General features: G+C 44.9%; 2 protein-coding genes across 2 annotated transcripts; one reads left to right on the top strand and one right to left on the bottom strand.

Annotated features, from left to right (window-relative positions):
• Positions 1-1,425: 1,425 nt before the first annotated feature.
• Positions 1,426-6,230, bottom strand: Snu13 (small nuclear ribonucleoprotein 13). Its single transcript, XM_051189464.1, has 3 exons — positions 6,099-6,230; positions 2,530-2,650; positions 1,426-1,799 (listed from the first exon to the last, which is right to left on the bottom strand). The coding sequence occupies exons 1-3, from the start codon at positions 6,099-6,101 to the stop codon at positions 1,537-1,539; spliced, it is 387 nt and encodes a 128-aa protein (XP_051045421.1). The 5' UTR covers positions 6,102-6,230; the 3' UTR covers positions 1,426-1,536.
• A 7,744-nt stretch (positions 6,231-13,974) lies between these two features.
• LOC127225850 (uncharacterized) lies at positions 13,975-20,827 on the top strand. The gene is made up of 2 exons (XM_051189465.1): positions 13,975-14,218; positions 16,451-20,827. Exons 1-2 carry the CDS (start codon positions 14,009-14,011, stop codon positions 20,825-20,827), a joined length of 4,587 nt encoding a protein of 1,528 aa, XP_051045422.1. The 5' UTR covers positions 13,975-14,008.
• Positions 20,828-21,583: the final 756 nt, after the last annotated feature.

The raw sequence follows: 21,583 nt of genomic DNA on the forward strand, positions 1-21,583 counted from the left end.
CTAGGAAACTCATGTAGTAGGCAATAACTTTACACAGCCTTTAAAAGAAAGAAATAGGCCATTAATCCCAGCAATAGAGAGGCAGTGGCAAGAGTATCTCTGTGATACTCCGTTTGAGGCCAGCCTGGTCTACAAAGTGAGTTCCAGGTCAGGCTCCATAGCTACAGAGAAACCGTCTTGAAAAAAACCAAACAAAAAATTATTTTTATCTTTATGTGCTTTGGTGTTTTGTCTGTATGTGTGAGGGTATTGGACCATGGCCTTATAGACAGTTATGAACCGCCATGTGGGTGACGGAGCCATCTCTCTAGCCAGTCTCCCCACCCCCCATTAAGACAGAGTTTCTGTGTAGACCAGGCCTGCCAATGCCTCCAGAGTGCTGGGATTAAAGGTGCATGCCACCTTCGCCTGGCTCTATGTGGCCTCAGTGAAATTAAGGCTGGAGGTAGGTGTGTGCTTGCTACTTAGTACGTGGCACCTAGTGAAACAACAGCTGGGCTGGGAACGGTAAGAGTACTTCAAAAGCCCTGAGCTTGATCCCCAACACCAACACACATATCAAAACAAAATGGTAGTGCATATCTGTAGTTACAGCATGGGAGATGGAAGTGGGGGATCTCTTGAGAACTCAGGTCAGTCTGTCTATACACCCAGAACATTTCTCAAGATTCCCCCACCCCCATGTCTCAACTACCCTAGAAATGCTAAGCATATTCAAATATTAGCTGATAAAACTGAAAATCAGGCACTGATGCCACATTTCATTAAAATATGGACATATTTCTTTTTTAGTATGCTCAAGAATGAACATTATTTTCACTTTCTTCATGTAATAGACAATACATTCGACCCATGTTGTAGGAGGAAAAGGATAAGGGCTACGAAAGTGAGTGTCAAATAGCTTCACAAGAAATCCCCATTCAACCAAGGACAGAATGTTCCTGATAGCATTGTCTCTGCTGTAAGCTCCAGCCCTAAAATCCTTTGTTCCAGCATGAATTGACTATTTTGTTCTTGCTACTCTTCAAGATCCAAGCACTCACTCACCTAGGCTGCCTCTGAGTCTGCAGACCATCCCTTTGGATTGTTACTGCCTTGATACCCTCAATAGGGAGTGGGGTGAGAATAAAAGGTTACACACAAAAAACACATTAATAAATGGCACTACACTCAATATCATCAAACTTCCTCTTCAAATGATGGTGGGCGGGCATAAGGGGACCAGTGCTAATATCATCTTACCCTGCACAGAGGAATGAGTTCGAAGATGAAAGTAGACACTATCCCTGGCTTGAGTTTTTCCTGTTCTACCTCTCACCTATCTTAGGTATCATTTCATTTTTTTTTTTTTTTTGAAAAGATGAAAAAATGGTAGAAGAGAAGATGAGGACAAAACAACCCTATAAGACAATAAAAATACAAAAACCAGATGTAGTACAATATTTATAATAGAAACTGGCTGAAAACACTACATGCTAACAGACAATATGATACACAAGTAGGATGGGGACAGACAGGAAAGGGCAGGCCACAGGCCTACACCAAGAGCCTTTCAATGGACTGCTGAATGGACTGGATCTGCTGCTTTAGCTGAGAGCCTTCTTTGATGGTAACAGAACAGGCGATGACAGGTCTGGATACCCCACAGGCCCGTCCTAGGGCTTGCTTGGAGCGTACAAATACATAGGGGACATTCTTGTCTTCACATAGTAATGGGAGGTGCAGGATGATCTCCAAGGGCTCAGCATCTGCTGCCATCACAATGAACTCAGAGATGCCCCTGTTGAGGGTTTTGGTAGCTGTTGAGACAGGACATGAAGCCAACAGATAACATGGGGCTTGGGCAGAGCAGTCACAGTTAAAGCAAGGAAAAAAAAAACAGTTACAAGGAAATGGGCAAAATGCTTAGGAACAAGCCAGGTAACATGGCACACACCTTTAATCTCAGCAGTTGGGAGGCAGATCTCCAAGTCTGAGGCCAGCCTGGTCTACGCAGTGAGTTCTAGGACATAGTGAGACCCTGTCTCAAAAAATAGGGGTGCAGAAAAAGTAATTTTCTGCCTGGAGTAGCCCTGTAATGTAATAAGGCACCCAGACCCTGAACAATTACTTAATCCTTAATGTCTTTCTCACCCAGTCAGCATTACAGGGTTTCTCTGTATTGCTTTGGAGCCTGTCCTGAACTAGCTCTGTGGACCATGCTGGATTCAACTCAAGAGACCCGCCTACCTCTGCCTCCCAAGTGCTGGGATTAAAGGCCTTGCCACCAATGCCCGTTGCTTCTACAGTTTTTTATTGGTCAGTAAAGAATGCACTTTTAGCCCAACTATTTAGGACACTGAGGCAGGAGGACTGCTCAGGTTGGGGAGTTTGATGCCACCCTGGGAACACAATACCTGCTCCCACAAACTAAAATGGAAAGTGGAGGAGGGTGAGGGAGAGCGAAAAGAAAATATTTAGCCCCTCTTCCAAACTAGAACTCCAGGAGATCCCTGTTGAAAACAGGGACCCTGTGATTAGTAGTCTTACCTTCATTGGCTCCTTTCCGAAGCTGCTTGTAGTTACAGGACTGCTGAACAAGGTCCAGCAGCTTCTTGGTGAGGTGGGCATCTGCGAGGGGATAGGCCTTCGGATTCACATCAGCCTCCGTCTATAATGAAAACAAAAATCAAAATGGAACATAAGGTTTTTCAGATAAATTACAAAATATTTAACAACAACCTAGACAATGACCAGCTTGGATTCCCCCTGCAAAAGACTGGAGAAATGAAACAAAAACCCAATTAAGTACAGACAGAACATGTTTACTAACACAGGCCTGACTACTCTAAATGTTATCTTTTGGACTCCAAAAGAGCAATCATATACACACACTCCCCCACATACATACTCATAATTACAAAATGAAAAAAATTTGTTTTAGAGACAGGGTTTCTCTGTGTAGTCCCCCGCAGGCTTGGCATACCTTTAGTCCCAGTACTTGGGAGGTAGAGGCAGGTGGATCTTTTTGTGAGTTTGCAGCCAGCCTGGTCTACAGAGGGAGTTCCAGGACAGGCTCCAAAGCTACAGAGAAACCCTGCCTTGAAAAACATGAAGCAAAAACAAAAAACAGAAAAAACAAGACAAAACCTTAAATATAGCTTACATACTTTTATCCACATCTCCCAACAAACTCACAGGTAAAGATTTCCTACCAAAACCACCCAACATCATACTCAAAAGCTATTCAACCTGTGTTATTAATATATAATTGTTTGTAATGATTATTTAAAAATCCTTTCATTTTATTTTTCAAACATAAAAAACCTTACTCAAAACTCAAATTATGCTATGCAGGCCCTGATGTGCCTCAGCAGGAACACTTCTCAGCACAGGGCAGGGAACTAGGATGGAGATAGACAATATACTATGCTACCATTATCATGAAGTACTTTGAAAACTGACAAAGGGAAACAGACAGGCACCTACACTATCTTTCCTACTTCAAGTAGGCAAGTTTCACTTACACTAACAATATTTATAAATCAATGCAATCTGAACCAATTCAAATTGAAAAGTGCATTGCTATGAATTTGTACTGCTGCTCTACAAGTAAAGTTTGAAAGGATCAATTCAGTTTTTGTCAAATGATGTATTGTTTAATTTTAGAATTCAATGGGTCCTGGTGGCAAACTCTAATCCCAGCACATGGCAAAGAGAAAGGTGGATCTCTATGAATTTCTAGGCTAGCCTGGTCTACTGAGTGAGTTCCAGGAAAGCCTCTAAAGCCTGTCTTGAAAAACATAAAATCCTAAAACTTGTTAGGCATGGTGGTGTGGATACTTTTATCCCATCTAGAGACTAAGAAGCAGGAGGATCTCTGAGATCCAGGCCAGCCAGAGTTACAAAGAGAGATCCTGTCTCAAAACAAAAACACACACAGCAAACCCACAGGTTTTTATCCTTTGGCAAAGACCATTCAGGGCCTGTTAGACGGTACTTGCCTCCAACTTGAATTTGATTTTCAGTTCCTACATGGTGGAGAGAATCGACTCTCCAATTTGCCTTCTAATCCTACATGCACATCCATACATGCCTTTAATCCCAATACTCAGGATGCAGAGGCATGTGGTTGATCTCTTCAAGTTTGGGGCCAGCAAGGACTACAGAAGACTTTCAAACAAAAAAGTGTGTGTGTGGTTGTTTAGACTTGGGAGGAATTAACTTGTAAGGAAAGGAATATATTCCAATAGGTTTCCTTATCTACTGTTATTATCTACCAAGTTTTGATGATGGTCAAGGACACAGTGAACTTGCCTCAAAAAAAAAAAAAAAAAAAAAAAAAAACTATTCAATTCTACTTGAAACCAATGCACTTTAGGGCACGAAGAACTGGAACACTTAGACTCTATACTTTTAAGTATGAAACCATAGTGGGTTCAAATCTTCATCCTGTGTTGTTGGGTGTCCTGTTTCCTCTCTTTGAATTTATTACTGTGAAAACTATTTTCCCCTCCACATTTATTTATTCATTCATTTATCTATCTTCCTCCATCAAACTTGCTAGGTTGCATAGGCTGTCCCCGAATTCCTGGGCTCAAATGATACTTTCAAATAATTGAAACTCCCAACTGCATGCTGAGCTTTAACTCCACGTTCTCAAATGTTAGAAAACAATTCAAAAGTTAGACCACTGTATTTCATAATATTTTTGTGATGCTGGCAATTGAATTCAAGATCTTGAGAATGCTAGCTAAGCACTAACCTGTTATTATCAGCCTACACCTTTTTTGAGACAGGCTTGCTATACAGCCCAGGCTAGCCAACTTGAATCCCTAGCTAGACCAAACTGGTCTCCTCATATACCTGACAGTCTGATTTTGACTTAGCAAATATAGGCATACATAACCTAACAATGTCCAACTAGCTTTGGTGGTGGCACATATCTGTAATCCCGGCACTCTGGAGGCTGAGACAGGAGGATCTCGAGTCCATAACCAAAAAGCACCAGTCCTTAAGGTGTGATTGCACTGCAAGTATTAGAGCTAATGATCCCCATTTCACAGCCGATGCAAACTGCTAAGAAGTTCAACCTAAGAGCACAGGTTTCAAAACTTTCCACTAGTTCAGTATTGACTTAGGGGCTTTCTCAAACTAGACACAAAGCCAATTATTAAACCTCGGAGGTGGGGGCTCGAAAGTTATCAAAGCAGAGAACCAAAGTGCTTGATTAAATTTCACTACAGACATCAAAGGGCTCGGCCAAACTCATTCCTCCTTACCAAATTCCAATCCCAACTAGTTACAACAGGAAACACGACCTGAAACCCTCGCTCTGCCATTAAAGTGGAGGCGATGTAGCGTTATCGTCACGTGTTGCTACCAGAACCTCAGTTTCCGAGGCGTCGATCCCACGGTAGGGGTCTTTGTTGAGTCTCCCTGACTCCCAAATTAAAAAAAAAAAAAAAAAAACAAAAACAAAAAACCCTTAATCGTGAGGACGCACGCCTTTAATCCGGAGGCAGAGTTAGACGGCTCTGAGACTTTGAGGCCAGCCTGGTTTACGTAGCGAGTTTCAAGCAAACCAGGGCTACATATTGAGTCCCTTAAAAGAAAAAAAAGGCCCCTGAATTCCTAAGCCGTGTTAGTTCCCGACAGACAGTAGGTGCAGCCTCCACGGTGCGACTCTCCTGAACTCCGGGCGTGGGGAAGGGGTGGGTAGTACATGACTATCCCGTGATTCCACGCCATCTTCTAGAGATTGTTTGGAAAGGAAAAAAAAAAAAAAAAAAAAGGAAAGGGAATGGAGACCGAGTTTTTCATAAAGCTCCACCATTCCACGTGGGGCGGTCATTTTCCCACGTTGCGCATGCCTCTCCCCCTAGCCACGCCCACCGCTGCAAAGCCGATCCGGCTACAGCGACCCCGGCTCTCCGGTCCAGAGTTCTCCGCTCTGCCACCAGTGACCACACCGCTGGAGCCCGAGTTCTAAGCCGGAACCCGAGGTCGGCCATCGCGGGCTTGGCGAGATGGCGCACGCGCTTCGCCTCCCACAGACGGGGCGAACAGAAGCCCGCGTCTCCCGCTTCCCGCGCCCGCAGCCCCACGCGCTCACTCACCATGGCTGTGGTGCGCCGGCCTCGCCGCGATCCGAGGACACCTCACCTCAGTCAGACCGAAACGCCGCACAAAAAGAGGAGCGGAAGTAACTTCCTGCGCGGGAGGAAGCGGAAGTGATGTCACTCCGAGCGTGCAGTGACGTCGCCCCGCCCCCTTCCCACAGGGAGCAAGGACTGAAATTGCCTTTGAACTGGGCTGTGATGGTGCAGTTCTTTAATCCCAGCAGAAGAGGTGGAGCTCTGAGTTCAAGGCCAGGCTGGTCTACAGAGCGAGTTCCAAGACAGGCTCCAAAGCTACACAGAGAAACTCTGTTTCGATAAAACAAAACAACAACAAAAAAGAAATCGTCTTTGGGTGAGGGGATGTGTTTTACTGGTTTTATTAGCATCCTAGGATGACTTTGCCAAAACTGTGAGTTAAACATTCGAAAAGTGACACACCTATACAAAGGGCTTCAAGGGTCACCATTTTAATGCCCCTCCCCCCTTTTTTTGTTTCTGTGTTTGTTTTCTCTGTGTAGCCCTGGCTGTTCAGGCACTCTCTGTAGACCTGGCTGGTCTGGAACTCACAGAGATCTGCTTGCCTCTGCCTCTTGAGTGCTGGGATTAAAGGCGTGCGTCACCACCGCTCTGCCATTGCCTGGTACTTTTTTGAGCATGTCATGTACCCTTGGAAAATCGCCTTCTCCAGGCCTGAGCTGGTGGACTGCCTGTCACCTAGCACTTGAAAAATGAGACAGGAGAATAAGTTTGAGGCCAGCCTTGGGTTACATGAAACCTTGTCTTCCTCCTCAAGAAAACAAAACAAAAACTCAACTCTCTAACCTCTCAGTGTTAAGACAAATTGCAAGGGAATATTTTCTTCCTCTTGAGATCTGCCTCATCAATGTTTCTGGAGGGGCGTGGAGTTAGAATGCACTTAGGTGATTTCTACAGTAGGTTTGGAGTAGGGTTTTAATTACTGAATGGCAGTGAGGTTGTGTTTGGTGTCTTAATAATAACACACCTTTCTTCAGCCCAGCACCTTGGCTCCTCCCCCTTCTTTTCTTCGAAGCAGGGTTTCTCCGTGTAACAGCTCTGGCTATCCTGAAACTTGCTTTGTAGACTAGGCTGGCCTCTAACAGATCTCTACTTGCCTCTATCTCTCCGAAGTACTGGGATTGAAGGGTGGGTCATCACCACCCTGCATGCTTTCCCCTTTCTTATGCCTCACTAAAACTCCGTTTTTAAAAGATAAATTCTCTTTTTTTGTTTGTTTTGTTTTGTTGTTGTTGTTTTTTGTTTAGAATTTGCTTTGTAGACCAGGCTGGCCTGGAACTCACAGAGATCCACCTGTAAAAGGAATTCTTGTTTAGGACTTGTTCTTCAAGGTCCTCAGTGATCCTCATTTTTTTCCAACATGGTGCCACACACATTTGGGGCCATTTAAATCTAGCCAAGATCATACCATGCAATTCCAGTTCATTGCTTCAGAGGTGTAGAAGTTGAGACCTGAGGAGATCTTTAAGAACCATGCAAAAATAGTTTCTCACTTTTACAGACAGAGAACAAATGCCGAGAAAGGGAAGCTTGCCCACCATGGAGTAAAACAGAGCTAAAGCTAAAACTGGGCTGTGAGAATTTTAGCTATTGACCTGGCTTGTTTTCATCACATGTGGCTATGTGAGTACTGTTAGGGGATCAGGCAACTGGAAGGATTCAAACTGCCTGTAAGAGTGAACATTTACTGAGTCTGGAGAGACGGTTCACTGGTTAAGCACACTGGTTGCTCTTCCATAGGATTCTATTCCCAGATCCCACATGGCAACTAACAACTGTTTATGACTCCAGTTCTGGGGAATCCAACTCTTCTACCCTCCACAAGCACAGTGATGCACAGACTTATATTCAGGCAAACACTCATACACATGAAATAAATCCTTTTAAAAAAGTGAATATGGAAACCGGATGGTGATGGCTCACTCCTTTAATCCCAGCACTCTGGAGGTGGAGGCAGGTGGATCTCTGAGTTCCAAGCCAGCCTGATCTACAGAATGGGTTCCAGTACATCCAGGGCCACAAGGAGAAACCTTGTCTCTGAAAACCAAGTAAATAAATAAAATGATAATAACAACAATAATAAGAGTGAATATCAAATTAGATCATTCCAAACACTAAACGTTATCTTGTACAAATCTGATAAGGCTTGTTAAAAGGAAACAAAACAAAAACCATCTCTAAACAAGTCCGAAGAATACCTGCTGATTGACATGGACTCTGCTCATCATCTCTGTTGGATGTTGTTTTATATCTCTGACTTATAGCTCACCACTTCACAGATATCTCCCTAGTAGTGACTGATTAATTTTATTTGCTTCTTCTTAATAGGATATGTTAATATATATAATGAGTTGGTTAGTTTGGTTAGGTTTTTGACAAAGGCCCACACTAGCTGGAGCTGGTTTGAACTTGTAGCAGTCCTTCCAACTTTGATTCCTTCTACAGTGGGTAGTGATCAATTAGCTCTGCCTTGCAGGAAAACTCATATGTAGGTCAATCTGTCTCTGAACTCACAGAGATCCACTTGTCTCTGCCTCCTGAGTGCTGAGTAGTGCTGGCTTGTGTAGCCTGACTTTCTTTGAACTGCCAGCTCCAAAATAATGACATGGAGACTTATTAAGTATGAAAGCTTGACCTTATTTTAGACTTATTCCCAACTAGCTGTTATAACTTAAATTAGCCTATTTATATTAATCTACATTCTTCCATGTGGCTCATTACTGCTCCTCCATACTGCATGTTCAACTGTAGGAACTACTGTATATTCAGCTCTTTATTAAAACAATCAGAAGGTGCCTTGGCAGGCAACGTAAAACAGCGACACATCTTCACAGTATACAAGAAGATTATCTCACAACAGGCCTGTTCAACCATGCATTTGTGTGTATGTATGGTTTCTCAAAACATACTTTTTCTGTGTAACAGCCCTGGCAGTCCTTTAATTCACTTTGTAGACCAGACTAGCCTCCAATTTACAAATATCCATCTGCCTCTGTTTCCCAAGTGCTGGGATTAAAGGCTTGCACCATCACTGCCATGCTATGCATCATTTTTCTTTATTATGAACCCAATGGGTTTCATTAGCATTGTGTATAGTAACATGCATACCTCACCAGCAGCTACAATACCAAAGGAAATGTCTCTCTTTAATTTTGGATGTTTTGTTTTAGGATGAGGCTTATGTTACCCAGGCTGCCCATGAACTCCCAATTCTTTTGCCCCCACCTCTAAAGTGCTGGAATGATAGGCATTTGTGCTACCACTTCTGGCAGGACATGGTATTTTTATGACCATAAGTAGTGAGTCAGTACATCATACCTAATTATCTAGTTAATTTATTCCCTGGGGTTTTTTCAGAATTATCTTGTCCTTTCTTGTTGTTTGTTTCTTTAACAACTAAATAAGTACTGACATATCCTGGAGACCAATTTATTTTAGAAATTTGTCCTAAATACTTGCCATGGCTGGTCTTTTATCTACAATTCTGTCCCCTACCCTCAGGTTATAGTCTTACCTACCTTTTGCTTTACTGAGCACATGCCAATTTATTATCATTCCTGTTGATCACTGTCTTGTTCAGAATATGCTATAGGCTGAATATGGCTTATTTTCCTGAATTTATACAGAAGTTTGATTCTTAAAATCATGATGATAGTATTAAGAGGAGCCAATATCCTAAACCTATCATTACAACACTCAGGAGGTGGAAGAAAGAAATTTGGAAATCTGGTCATCCTCATTCATCCTAATGAATTTGAGGCCAGCCTGGGCCAGCCTTGTCTCAGAAAAACAAAACAAAAGGTATTACTATGAGGGTGGGCCACAACCTGATTTTAGGATTTAAAGGTGGGGTCCTTGGGAAGTAATTAGGATTAGATTAACCACTAGATAAGAGTGAGCCTTCACGACTGAATCCTGATAGATTAATTTATTCATCTTATTTAAGGTGTTTTGTTTGCTTGTTTTTGAGACAGAGTCTCATTATGTAGCCCTGGCTGGCTTGGAACTCACCAGAGAGGCCTAGAAGTCCCTACGTACACCAGGATGACTTGAACTGATAGAAATCCACTTGCCTCTGCCTCCTGAATGCTGGGATTAAAGATTTGTGGTGTTATGTGGTGCTAGGAACCCAACCTAGGTCCTGTTCACGAGCAGCAAGTACTCTTAAGTGCTGAGCCATCATGCTGGGCAGTGGTGGTGCACACCTTTACTTCTAGCACTCCTGAGACAGAGGCAGTTGTATCTCTGAGAGTTCAAGGCCAGCCTGGTCTATAGATCAAGTTCCAGCACTGGTTCTAAGGACAAGGTTTCTATAACCTTGTCTCAAAAAACAAAAACAAAAACAAAAACAAACAAACAAACAAAAAATGCTGCACCATCTGTCCAGACCCCAGGGATTTTTGTTTGGGTTTGCTTGGTTTTTTTACTTTTACTTATTTTTTGTTTGTTTGTTTTTGAGACAGGATCTCACTGTAGATCACTGGCCTAGAACTCACTATGTAGCCTAGCCTGGCCTCAAATTCAGTGATCCTTACTCAGCTTGCCACTGCTGGGTTTACAAGCATAAGTCACTATGGCTACTTTGACATTCTGCCAACAAGAAAGCTATGAGTGGATGAGGACCTTTAACTTTGTACCTTTAGAACTATGAACCAACACAAACTTTTTCTTTTTTAATTTTATTTTTATTTTATGTGCATTGGTGTTTTACCATGGGTGTCAGGTCCCCTGGAACTGGAGCTACAGTTATGAGCTGACATGTGGGTGCTGGGAATTGAACCTGGTTCTCTCAAAAAGCAGTCAGTGCTCTTAGCCCCTGAGCCATCTCTCCAGCCCACAAACTTTTTCAAAGAAGCCTGTCTGGGTATTTCACTATAGAAATATAACACAAAGTGATTTACTTTGCTCAGCTAACATTTATTTAGTGCCTCTTCATTGGAACCTTGACTCCTTGACCAAGTAATTGTTTCTGCTAGATAGAATTATAGCCTTTTAGCACTTGCTGTTTGGATCATTTGTTGACTTTATAGTTATTCAGTGTCCAATGCTGCAAGTGCACTGAGAGCTTTGCCCTGGCCCTTTTGAATCCCTTTCTTCTGGTACCATGCCTGGCCTACAGGAGGAACTTGTTTCACTAGGGTTCTTTGGTGACAGCAACAAAAAAAAAAAAAAAAAAGGATTTTGGACAAAGAGTCTGGTAGCACTCACCCAAGGGGAGCTAGCTTGAGAACAAGCAGTCCTGATCTCATTGAATTATCAGTGTTCTCCAGCCAAAGAGCACTAAGAATATACCTCTAATGCTACTGCTTGTTCCAACAAGAGAACATAATCCACAGGAAACTGTGGCCCATGTTCTTAATCCCAGCACTAGGGAGGGAGAGGCAGGTGGATGTCTGTTTGGGGCCAATCTATTCTACAAAGTAAGTTCCAGGACAGCCAGGACTACACCTTGCCTAAAAGTGATGACATTAGAAAAGCTTTGCTATAAGATTTAAATTTATTTTTTAAACGTTGGAGAGGGTTACTTGCTACCAGGAAGATGGATTTTTTTTCTATGGTTGGGCAGGTTACATCACTCTATCATTCATGCCAGGCAGGAAGGTGATCTCTTTACTCCAGAGTATAGAAAGGCTTAAACAGAGCACAAGTGGAGATGCCCAGCACATTCTACTGCAGCCTTCCTCCTCCCCAGAGTTCTCTTTTCTCAGGGCCAGTATTTCTCTAGACAGTTCTGTGACTTAATCATCCTTATTGTTGCCTAGACACTACTTCCAAGGTCACCTCTGTTTCAGAGAAGACCCCACAAAGCAGCGCAGAAAGCCTTATTGTATTCTTTAACTATTTATTTAATAAAGTAAAGGCCTGGTGACTTGTGCCTGTAATCCCAGCACTAAGGAAGCTGAGACAGAAGGATTGTTGTGAGTTTGAGGTCAGCCTGGGTTACCCAATGATTTCCAAGCCAGAAATTTCAGAAAAGCAAATGTAGGAGAGGGGAGGGGGAAAAAGGGAGAGGAGAGGACAGTGAGTGATTTGGAGATACAGTTTTTCAAGAACCTTGTGTGATATGATGGAGCCTGGCCTAGGTAGTTTTGTACCTAGGGTCCTCTTACCAACTTATTCAGGCTAGTTATGGTGGTGTACACCTTTAATTCCAACACCCCAGAGGCAGGTAAATCTCTATGAGTTCAATGTCAGCCTGGCTTGTGTAGCTTGTTCTAGATCAGCTAGGGCTAGGTAGTGACACCCTGTCTCAAAGAAAAAAAATGCCTGTATTCCCATCACTCAGTTTGAGGCAGGAGGATCGATGTGAATTTGAGGACAGCCTGAGCTATTTAGAAAGGTCTCAAAACCAAGGAACAGGAACAAAACATTCAATGAGTCCTTACCAATCATAGTTATCCTGCTATGCTGCAAGAACCATTAGAAGCCATTCCTTCTGTCCAAATGCATCTAACAACCTATCAACGAGGCAAGCTTTTAGTATACCACTGAGTGTTACGAGTAGTTTTCCCACCAGCCTGGTCCCAGAGCTGCATCAGCCCCAAATAACACACAGAAATGCTGTATTAGATAAAAAGCTGTTGGCCTGGCAAGGGTACCCGGGGCGAGTTTGCATGGAGGCAGCAGCTGTGGTCACCACAGTTCCAGCTCATTCTCCGCGATGTTGCCCTTGGCCAAAAACGCACTAAGTCGTCTCCAAGTTCGAAGCATTCAGCAAGTGGTGGCAAGGCAGAGCCACCAGAAGTGGACACCAAATTTCCATGACAAATACGGAAATGCTATATTAGCAGCTGGAGGCCTCTTCTGTATTTCTACATGGACATATACAGCAACACAAATTGGAATAGAATGGGACCTGTCCCCTGTTGGCAGAGTCACCCCAAAGGAATGGAGAAATCAATAGTCATGCCATCTGGTACAATAATCAAGGAATTGTTGCAAAACCAACATAAGTGATGCCAAGTCAAAGAATCATGTATTCACTAAAATATGGCACATTGAAGAAAAAAATAAAATACTTTTGAAACCTTCAAAAAAAAAAAAAAAAAAAAAGCTGTTGGCCTGTTCCTCGTGGCCTTATCTTACCAGAGAGAGGGTCCAGACCTTCTCTCAAGTCCCTACATCTTGACCCTCCTCACTACTTCTCCCAGAATCCTTCTTGTCTCCTAGACCCACCTATCTTGCTTTCCTATTGGCCAACAAGGTTTTATTCATTTACAGAATGACATCTCTCATCAACTGAGCTCCTTTAAAAGTTCTCTGCCTAGTCATCATTTCCATGAGGGGCCAAGGGATCACCCTAACCTATCAGTCTCTACCTGGGCACAGAATTTTTTCCCCCCTGGAGACAGGACTGTAGCTTTTGGAGCCTATTCTGGAACTCTCTCTGTAGACCAGGCTGGCCTTGAACTCACAGAGATCCACCTGTCTCTGTCTCCTAAGTGTTGGGATAAAAGGTATGCACCACCACTGCCTGACTGGACTGGGCACAGGTTTATGATCCTGAGTTATAGATGAGACTTCCCTCGTTGTCTTTGGTGACAGCTTTATAACCAAAGTCAGGGAAAGCTGAGCAGGTCTGATTTGTACCCAGCCTGTTATTTAGCCATTTGTCCACATGGGGGCATAACACACCACCAGCTCCTGTCTGAGGCTAGTCTGCCTGGGAGAGGTTTCCTCTACCCAGGGCCTGCTAGCCAGAACTATTAGCTAGAGCTGAAAGTGCAGCAATACAGGCTCCTTTGTGAGGCGGCCTCAGTGACAGAGGTACTATGAAGTAAGGAATACCCCACCCCAAACTGACTGAGCCAGTTACACCAGTGTTTCCTTCCCACTCCCCAAAACACCATCTACCTGACCTAAGCTTTGCCATGTTGCTACCACTTCTGGGAGCCTGTGCTGTGGTGGGTCCATTCCAGGGCCCTGAGTGGGAGCCAGTAAGGGACCTATTGCCTCAGGATCGAAGCTGCAGGGATCCCCGGTGCTGTGGTAATCTACTTGTTTTCTGCCTCTTTCTGATCTGGCAGATCCAACAGTATTGGTACCGGGTCTTCAGGACCAGCAAGAAGAACGCCACCAAGGTAAAGGGGCCATTTCTTAGCATTACAATCATTAGTCACTGCTACATGGACCCTGTTCTGTGTCTTGTGTATCAAAGGTCAACAAAAGAGCTTTGGCTGGTCGGTCTGTATAATCACTGTCTAGTCAGCACCTAAGCCTTAAACCCAGGAGTCACTCCAGACTCATCCCTACCCCTCACTCCATACATTTAATCCATTTACAAGGTTTAGGAGCCCTGCATACAATCCATAAGTTATAGCTGATGACTTCTGGATACTTCACTACACTACCCAGGCAGAGCCACCAGCATGTAGCTCTGGACCATAGTAATAACAGCTGCCTGCATCTACCTAGTGTAATCTCCTTTCTCCAAAAAAAAAAAAAAAAAAAAAAAAAAAAAAGCTATAATATGTACACACAAATACATGTGTATAAATCAGCAAACTTTTACAAGCCAAACACACCCATGTGTACCACCCACACTAAGAAACACCATCAGGGGTGATCAGGATGACTCAGTAAGAGGAATTGCTGCTAAGCCCAATGACCTGACTTTGATCCCCAGAACCCACGTGGTGGAAAGAGAAAAACAATTCCCACAAATTGTCTTTTGACCACACTTATCCTACGGCATGGACACGTAGGTTTGTGTGTGTGGTGGTTGGTACAAGCCTGTAATCCCAACATTTAGGAAGCAGAGACAGGGAGACTGTCCTAAGTTTGAAGCCATCCTGGTCTACATATCTAATTCCCAGCCAACCAGGGCTACATAACTCTGTTTTGAAAGATATAAAAGGAAATATAAAAGAAACAAACCATCACATTAGGAGTTGATTAGTGATAGAATGTTTGTTAGCTTGTACAAGGCCTTGGCTTCAAACACTAGCAATGAAAACAGGAATGAGGCTGGGCGTGGGCTATATCCCTTTAATTCCAGCACCCAGAGGCAGAGGCAGGAAGATCTCTGAGTTATATAGTTCCAAGACAGCCAGGGCTACATAGAGAGACCCTGTTTCAAAAATAAATCAATAAATAAATGTGCCTGTAATCCCAGCACTCAGGGCAAATAATGCTGACCAGGAGGAGTGAGTACTAGACTCTGTTTCAAGGCTTGCCCCCCCCACCTCCCACCAAGCAACAAATAAAAGGACCACCCCTCAAAAAACCTGGATCAAGACTCAAGTACTAGAAGAGTCTCCGACTAAAAATAGGCCTGAAGTCCCAAAATGTGCACTCATAACCACTGACTGCTGATAGTGCAGACCTGTGTCTTGCACGGCAAGTATTCTACATTGACCTTCCATCCAACACTGTGAGCCAGACAGATGTTAAAACTCTCCACTACATAAAACCTTGTACTCCCTTTGTGAGTGCACTCCCTACAAAACTCAACAAAACCAAAACTTTTCCCTCAATTCCAAGGCCTGAGAGGATCTAGCCTGCACCTGTCTGTGATCTCATCTCCTAGGGTTCTTCTTGTTGCTGGTTGTGTTCTGATCACATGGGTGCTCCTCTTTCTTCCTGGTTCCTGCTTCTTCTGTTGCTATGCTATTGAACAGCATTAAGTTCTCACTGAGCGTCTTTGCTGCTCCTGTGGACATACTCTTTGCTTGTTCTGTTACCAGGGTCTTTACACTTAGGTCTCCTCTGCCTATAGTACTCTTGCCCCTTGACTTGCCCCTAACTTCATTCAGTTTTCAGCCAGATATCACTGCCTCTGAGAGGCCTTCTTTGACTATTCTGTTGGAGTTAACTCCAGTCCCTTATTTGCATTTATTTACATTTAACTGCTTTTTTTTGGGTAATAACATGGATTTTTGTTTTAAGGTAGGGTCTCATATAGCCCAGGCTGGCCTCTAATTTCAAGGATGACCTTGAACTTCTGATCCTCCTTTGTCTACTTTCTGAGTGTAGAGATTATTGGAGTGGATTCTTTCCATGCTAGGCACTGACTCTATGAACTGAGCCACATCCCTAGCCCGACAGTTATGTATTTGGTTATTGTCTTCTCTGTGTCTAGAATATAGCTCCCAGTAGGGACTTCGTCTTATTCACATTGGTACCCAACACATGGAATGGTGCCTGGCTCAGAGCACTCTCTCAGTTTTTCTGAGTGAATGAATGCAGTTTGCTGAGGGGAAGTTCCCGCTCCTCACTTAGCACAAGCACCTTCACCCCATTAGTCAGATCTGTAAGGAATATAGGAGATAATTTGTATGCTAGAGCTTTGCTTATCAGTCTTTACTTTACAGGTGCCACCGCAGACATGGGCAGTGTCATCCACCAGATGTAGAACTTTCTTTGGGATGATTCCTGAATTCTTTACTCATGGAAAAATCAGGGACCTGGATGTTCCTGTCCAACAATGGACACAGAAGCAGAGATGGGGATACAGAAAGAGCCTCAGACAACAATGGGCCACCCAGTACCTACTGTCTCCACAGAACACATGCCAAGGCCTCTCTTGGGTTGTCCACACCCCTTCTGAGCCAATGTTTTTTACTTCTTCCTTTTCAAGCACTTGTCTTCTCCCTCAGAACAATTCTTGGGACATATGGCAGGTCCCCTGGTATCCCAACAATAATCAGGTCCACCCTTCCCTGGAAATATGCCAAAGAATAGAACAGTTGCGGGCTCCCTCCCAGGAGGAGTTGGTGCCAGTAGAGCCTGTTAGCCTGAAGTACAACTCCACCTCCACAGCTTTAGCCATCTCTCCCCCAAACTTCCCTTTTGTTCGGAGGTCAAAGTTCTGCCTCAGAGGGTTTCTGCCTGGTCCTCTTAACCAACAATTGGAACCATCCACCAAGAAGTCCCTGGAGAGCCAACAGGATCCCTTAGAACCACAGAGTAAAACCCAGACAGTAGGCAAAGGATATAGTGACGACACCCCACAATATACAAACAAGAGAGAGAGCAGAAGGGAAGTTGCTTCAGAAATACAAGCATTCCTCCCAATAGACTTTGGAGTAGAGAAGGTTGGAGAGGCTAAGGTCCTGGGCTGTGGAAACCAGAGACTAGTAAGGGAAACTGATGGAGAGATCTCAATGCCATGGTGGGAGAAGCAAGACCAAATGGGAATTGAAGATAGAGAACAAACCGAGAAAGTATGGAAGAAAACCCAGAGGGAGCCTGGAAATAAGAATCCTTCTACCCAGGCTTCTATGGGAGAGAATCAAGAACAGTTCAGATGTAAAACTGACATAGCAACTCAGACACCAGAATGGGGGAACCAGGAGGATGCTATGGAGATTCTGGCACTGGAGAAGGAGAATGAGAAAGAAGTCAGAGGGAAGGAAGAGGCAGAGGCCCAGGACCAAGGATTAGAAACACAAAGCTGGACTGGAAGCAAGAATAGTGAGAATTCCCAAATGCTAAATCAGGGGATGCAAGACCAGATCAGAAATAATACTGGTACAGAAACAGAGGCAGAGGACGGAAGAAACAAGGGTCAGAATGGAAGTGAGGATGGTGTGAGGGAGAACCTGAGAGAAGTCAAACCAGAGGGCCATGAAGAGATCCAGGCCCTAGAGAAGGAGAATCAGGGATGTGTAAGAACTCAGAACGAGGTCCAGACTCCAGCAGGGGAGATGAGAGGGCAGATTGGAAATGGATATGTCAGGAAGACCCAAGCATCTGAGAAAGAGGACCAGAATCTGTCAGGACACGGAGTTCAAGTGGGGATAAAGAAGCTCAGGGAGATAAGAGAAGAGGACTGGGTGGTGCTTCAGGCACAGTGGTGGGGAAACCAGAGACTAGTGCTGGCTGCAGTTGACAGAGGAGGACTCAAGATATCATGTTGGGGAAATCAGGAGGAGGTTGGAGGGGAACACAGTGCAGAAATTCAGTCACTGGAGAGTGACCGAGGACAAGGTGGAGGTGGTGGGACAAATAACCTGACACCTGAGGCTGAGAATCAGGGTCAAGAAAGAGGTAAAACTGGTCTGGAGACTTACCCAGTAGGGAGCAAGAGGGAGGATAGGACTGACCAGGAAAGTGGGATGGAGAAGCTGGTATTTGGGGAGAGAAACCTGAGGGGGGCTCAAGGTAAGGATGAAGCAAGGACCCAGAAACTTGGGGAAGAAGATCAGGATCAGTTAGGAAATGAATTTCATAAGAAGATTCACATACCAAAATGGAAGAATCAGGAAGAGACTAGAGGCAACAATAGTATAAATATGCAGACATCTGAGGCAGAGAACTGGGAAGAAATAACAAGTAAAAGCATTGATGGTTCAACCTATGCAGCAGGGCACAAGGAGGCAGAGAAGGCTTGGGGTGAGGATGGCACAGAAGTTCTAATACAAGGGATGAGACTCCCGGGAGGAGCTGGAGGACAGGAAGAAAGAGAGACCAAGGCAGCCATGGAAGAAAGCCAGAGCTGGTTAGGAAGTGACATGGGCACAAACACCCTCTTGTCAGAGTTAAATAACCAGAAGTGGGTAGGAAGTGAGGATGGAAGAGAAGTTCAGGCCCCAGAGAAGAAAATCCAGGGAGAACCTGGAGATGATGATGTAAAGAAGACCCAGAGGCCTGAGATCAAGAACCAGGGACAATTTACTGAGACTGAGGGAAACCGTCCTACAAGGTGGAGGAGCTGGGAGCAGACTAGAGAGGAGAAAGTTTCAGCAAATGGGGCATTGGAGAAGGAAAACCGGAGCAAGGCTAGATGTGAGGATGGTAGAAAGATCCAGAGAGCCAGGAGAAAGGATCAGAGAGTGTTAAGTAAAGTTAATGGAAAGACCTACTTGTTAGAGTGGAAGATTCAGCAAAAATTCAGAGATGGGAATGATGCAGAAATTCAAAACCATGGGAAGAGAAATATGAGAAATTTCACAGGTGATGGTGGCCCAGAGACCCAAGCCTCAGTGGGAGAGAACCAGAAGCAGTCAGTGTGTGAAACGGATGGAAAGATTCACACACGGGGCCAAAGAATCCAGAGCAAGGGTAGAGATGCTGCTGCAGAAATCCAGGATGTAGGGGCCCAGAGAAAATGCAGAGCTGAGGATTCTGAACCATCTCATATACGGAGGAGAGGAGACAAGGGCCAAGTCAGAAGAAAGGATGCTGTCAGGCCCAGTCTCCAAGTTGACTCTTCTGCAAGAGTGAGGCCCAGAGACAGGAAGTACAGCTTGGCCCAGCCTACTTCTCTCATTTTTAGGCACAAGCACCCAGTAGCTGGAAATGGTGTGGACTCTGTTCCCTGTCCTGAAGAACATCTAAGAAGCCAAGGCACAGTCCCTGTCCCGAAGCACAGAGGTAGGGTCAATGAAAGCTCCCAGAGGGCCCAACCTGGCACTCAAAGAAGACAAGAAAGGGATGAAAGGGTGGACCCAGGAAAGGCTTCCAGCCTGACATGCCAACACCCTCACCCACAGTCTCAGGCATCCTCTGTCTTTCCCTCTCTTTTGTGTCCCCAAGTCTCCCAAACTACCCCAGCTCTAGCAAGTGTACCTGTTGTCCTCACCACTCTGGGAAAATGGCCAGCCCTCAAGAAGAGCAAACATCTGCTTCTGGAATCCCTCATGAAGAGAAGGATTGCGCACCTGAGGTGGGGTCTCCCTCGTCGGATCCTAGAGTCTTACTTACTTTTTCACTTCTTAGAATCCTGCTCTTTGCCACTGGCTGGAGTGAGCCTGCCTGGATCACACACAGACCGGGAATGCCAAAGGTCACTGGAACGGCATTGTGAGTCTCAGGGATCCACGTTAGGCCCTGAGTCTCCAGGCAGGTTTCAAAGCCGTCCAATTCTTGAAAGAAAAAGCTCAAAACTTTCTACCCAAGTCCAGGCTCTGGAGAAGTGTAGGCCACTCAAGTCAGAGCCAATGGGCCGGCCCATTCCACCTAAAAAACCCAGGAGAACTAGACCACCTGGGGGAGCAAGAGAACCACAGATCCAAGAGGAGGCCCCTAAGGCCAAGATGCCCGCTCCAATGAATCCTAAGCCAGCAGCAGAGTCCAGGAGCTGGTGTGGCCCAAGACAGGTCCAAGAGCTTCCCACAGAAAGCAGCAGGGGCAGGAAAATGGTCAGGTCTGGAGTCTCCCATGCAGAACACAGAGTTTCCAGCAGAGTGAGGGCCTCATCCTGTACAGAAGGCCACAGCCACCAGAAAAAGGAATGCGTACCCAGGGAGGCCTCTGAGCCCCCCAGACTGAAATGCGAGCAGCCCACACACGGCAGAAGTGCAAACATGGGACCTGCAGAGGGCAGAGGGGCCTGTCAGCCGCCTTCCCCCTGTTCTGCACATACCCCTAGCTTCAAAGAGCATGTTCACTTGGCTGCAGCCAGGCTGAACATGACATTCTTGAGCAAGATGCCATGGTTGCCACAGCCAGCTAAGCCCCAGCACTCAGCCCCTTTTCTTACCCTGAGGAGTTCTACCCCATTTTCTAAAGTGAGTGCCCCATATACAAGGGAGTACAGCACCAGAGTCCACACTGCTTTGGAGAGGGACCCTGAGCCACCAGGACATTTCTGTACAGAGGTAACTGTTCCCAAGACAGAGAGCTACCAGGAACATGAGACACCTGGGAAGTCAAATAGGGCACCCCGAAATCCAGCAGTCTCACAAAGGTTTGGTTTTATGAGGCACTGGAGATATTTTCTCACACAGTGTGGCTTTAAAAAGTAGGCCCAAAGTGCTTAGGACATGTGTCAGAGAAGGCGTGAGAGTGACCTGCTTAGGCCCGGAGCCTCTAATAAAATCGGTTATTTGGATCCTGTAGGGTGGTGGATCCTTTGGTCTGTTGTTCAACTGTTCTCTTTTGGGATCTGGGATACTCTGTGGATAGATATAGATGCCACTTCTACCCTGCAGTTCTGAAGGTTAGCAGAGTGTAGGGCAATCCAGTATTATCTACTACCAACCCCAGCCTTCTTAGCCCCTCTCCTCATGATAGGCTACACTGAGGATTTACCATGGCTTTGTCTTGCTTCCTTCCCAAACTAACCCTGACTGAAGCAGGGTACTCAGCCTCAGTTGTTTGGAGGGTGGGGGAGAGCAAAGAGGTGAGGTCCTGTCATGGCTGAGAAACCATTGAGGGAGAGGGGACAGGATGGTAAAAGACAGAAATGGAGGAAGAACAGAAAAGTGTCTTCTGGAGCTGATGGGACTGCTATCTTTATAAACACACAGCAGTTGTGATTGCCTATACAAGACCTGTGCAAAATTGAGCCAATCAACATCCTAACATGGAGTGAGAAGGGACTGAAGAACCTCTCCACTCCTGGGGACTGTGGATACTTGATGCAGAAGTGGGAGAGTCAGTTTTCTTTAAGGTGTAGCTCTTGATAGGTCAACCACACTCTAACAAATGGTCCTGTACCCAGGAGTTATTCAAAAACAAATCTCAGAGCTAGGAGTTGTGGCTTATGGTGATTTTAATCT

Source organism: Phodopus roborovskii, unplaced genomic scaffold, assembly GCF_943737965.1.
Source record: "Phodopus roborovskii unplaced genomic scaffold, PHOROB, whole genome shotgun sequence".
NCBI lineage: Eukaryota > Metazoa > Chordata > Mammalia > Rodentia > Cricetidae > Phodopus > Phodopus roborovskii.

What these genes read in the sequence shown, in the direction of transcription:
- Snu13 (XM_051189464.1), bottom strand. An exon ending in TCGGAAAGGAGCCAATGAAG is followed by an intron (nt 1,800 to 2,529) that starts GTAAGACTACTA and finishes CTGTCTCAACAG; the next exon opens with CTACCAAAACCCTCAACAGG.
- LOC127225850 (XM_051189465.1), top strand. Translation starts at nt 14,009, where the DNA reads ATGTTGCTACCACTTCTGGGAGCCTGTGCTGTGGTGGGTCCATTCCAG. An exon ending in GCAAGAAGAACGCCACCAAG is followed by an intron (nt 14,219 to 16,450) that starts GTAAAGGGGCCA and finishes TTTACTTTACAG; the next exon opens with GTGCCACCGCAGACATGGGC.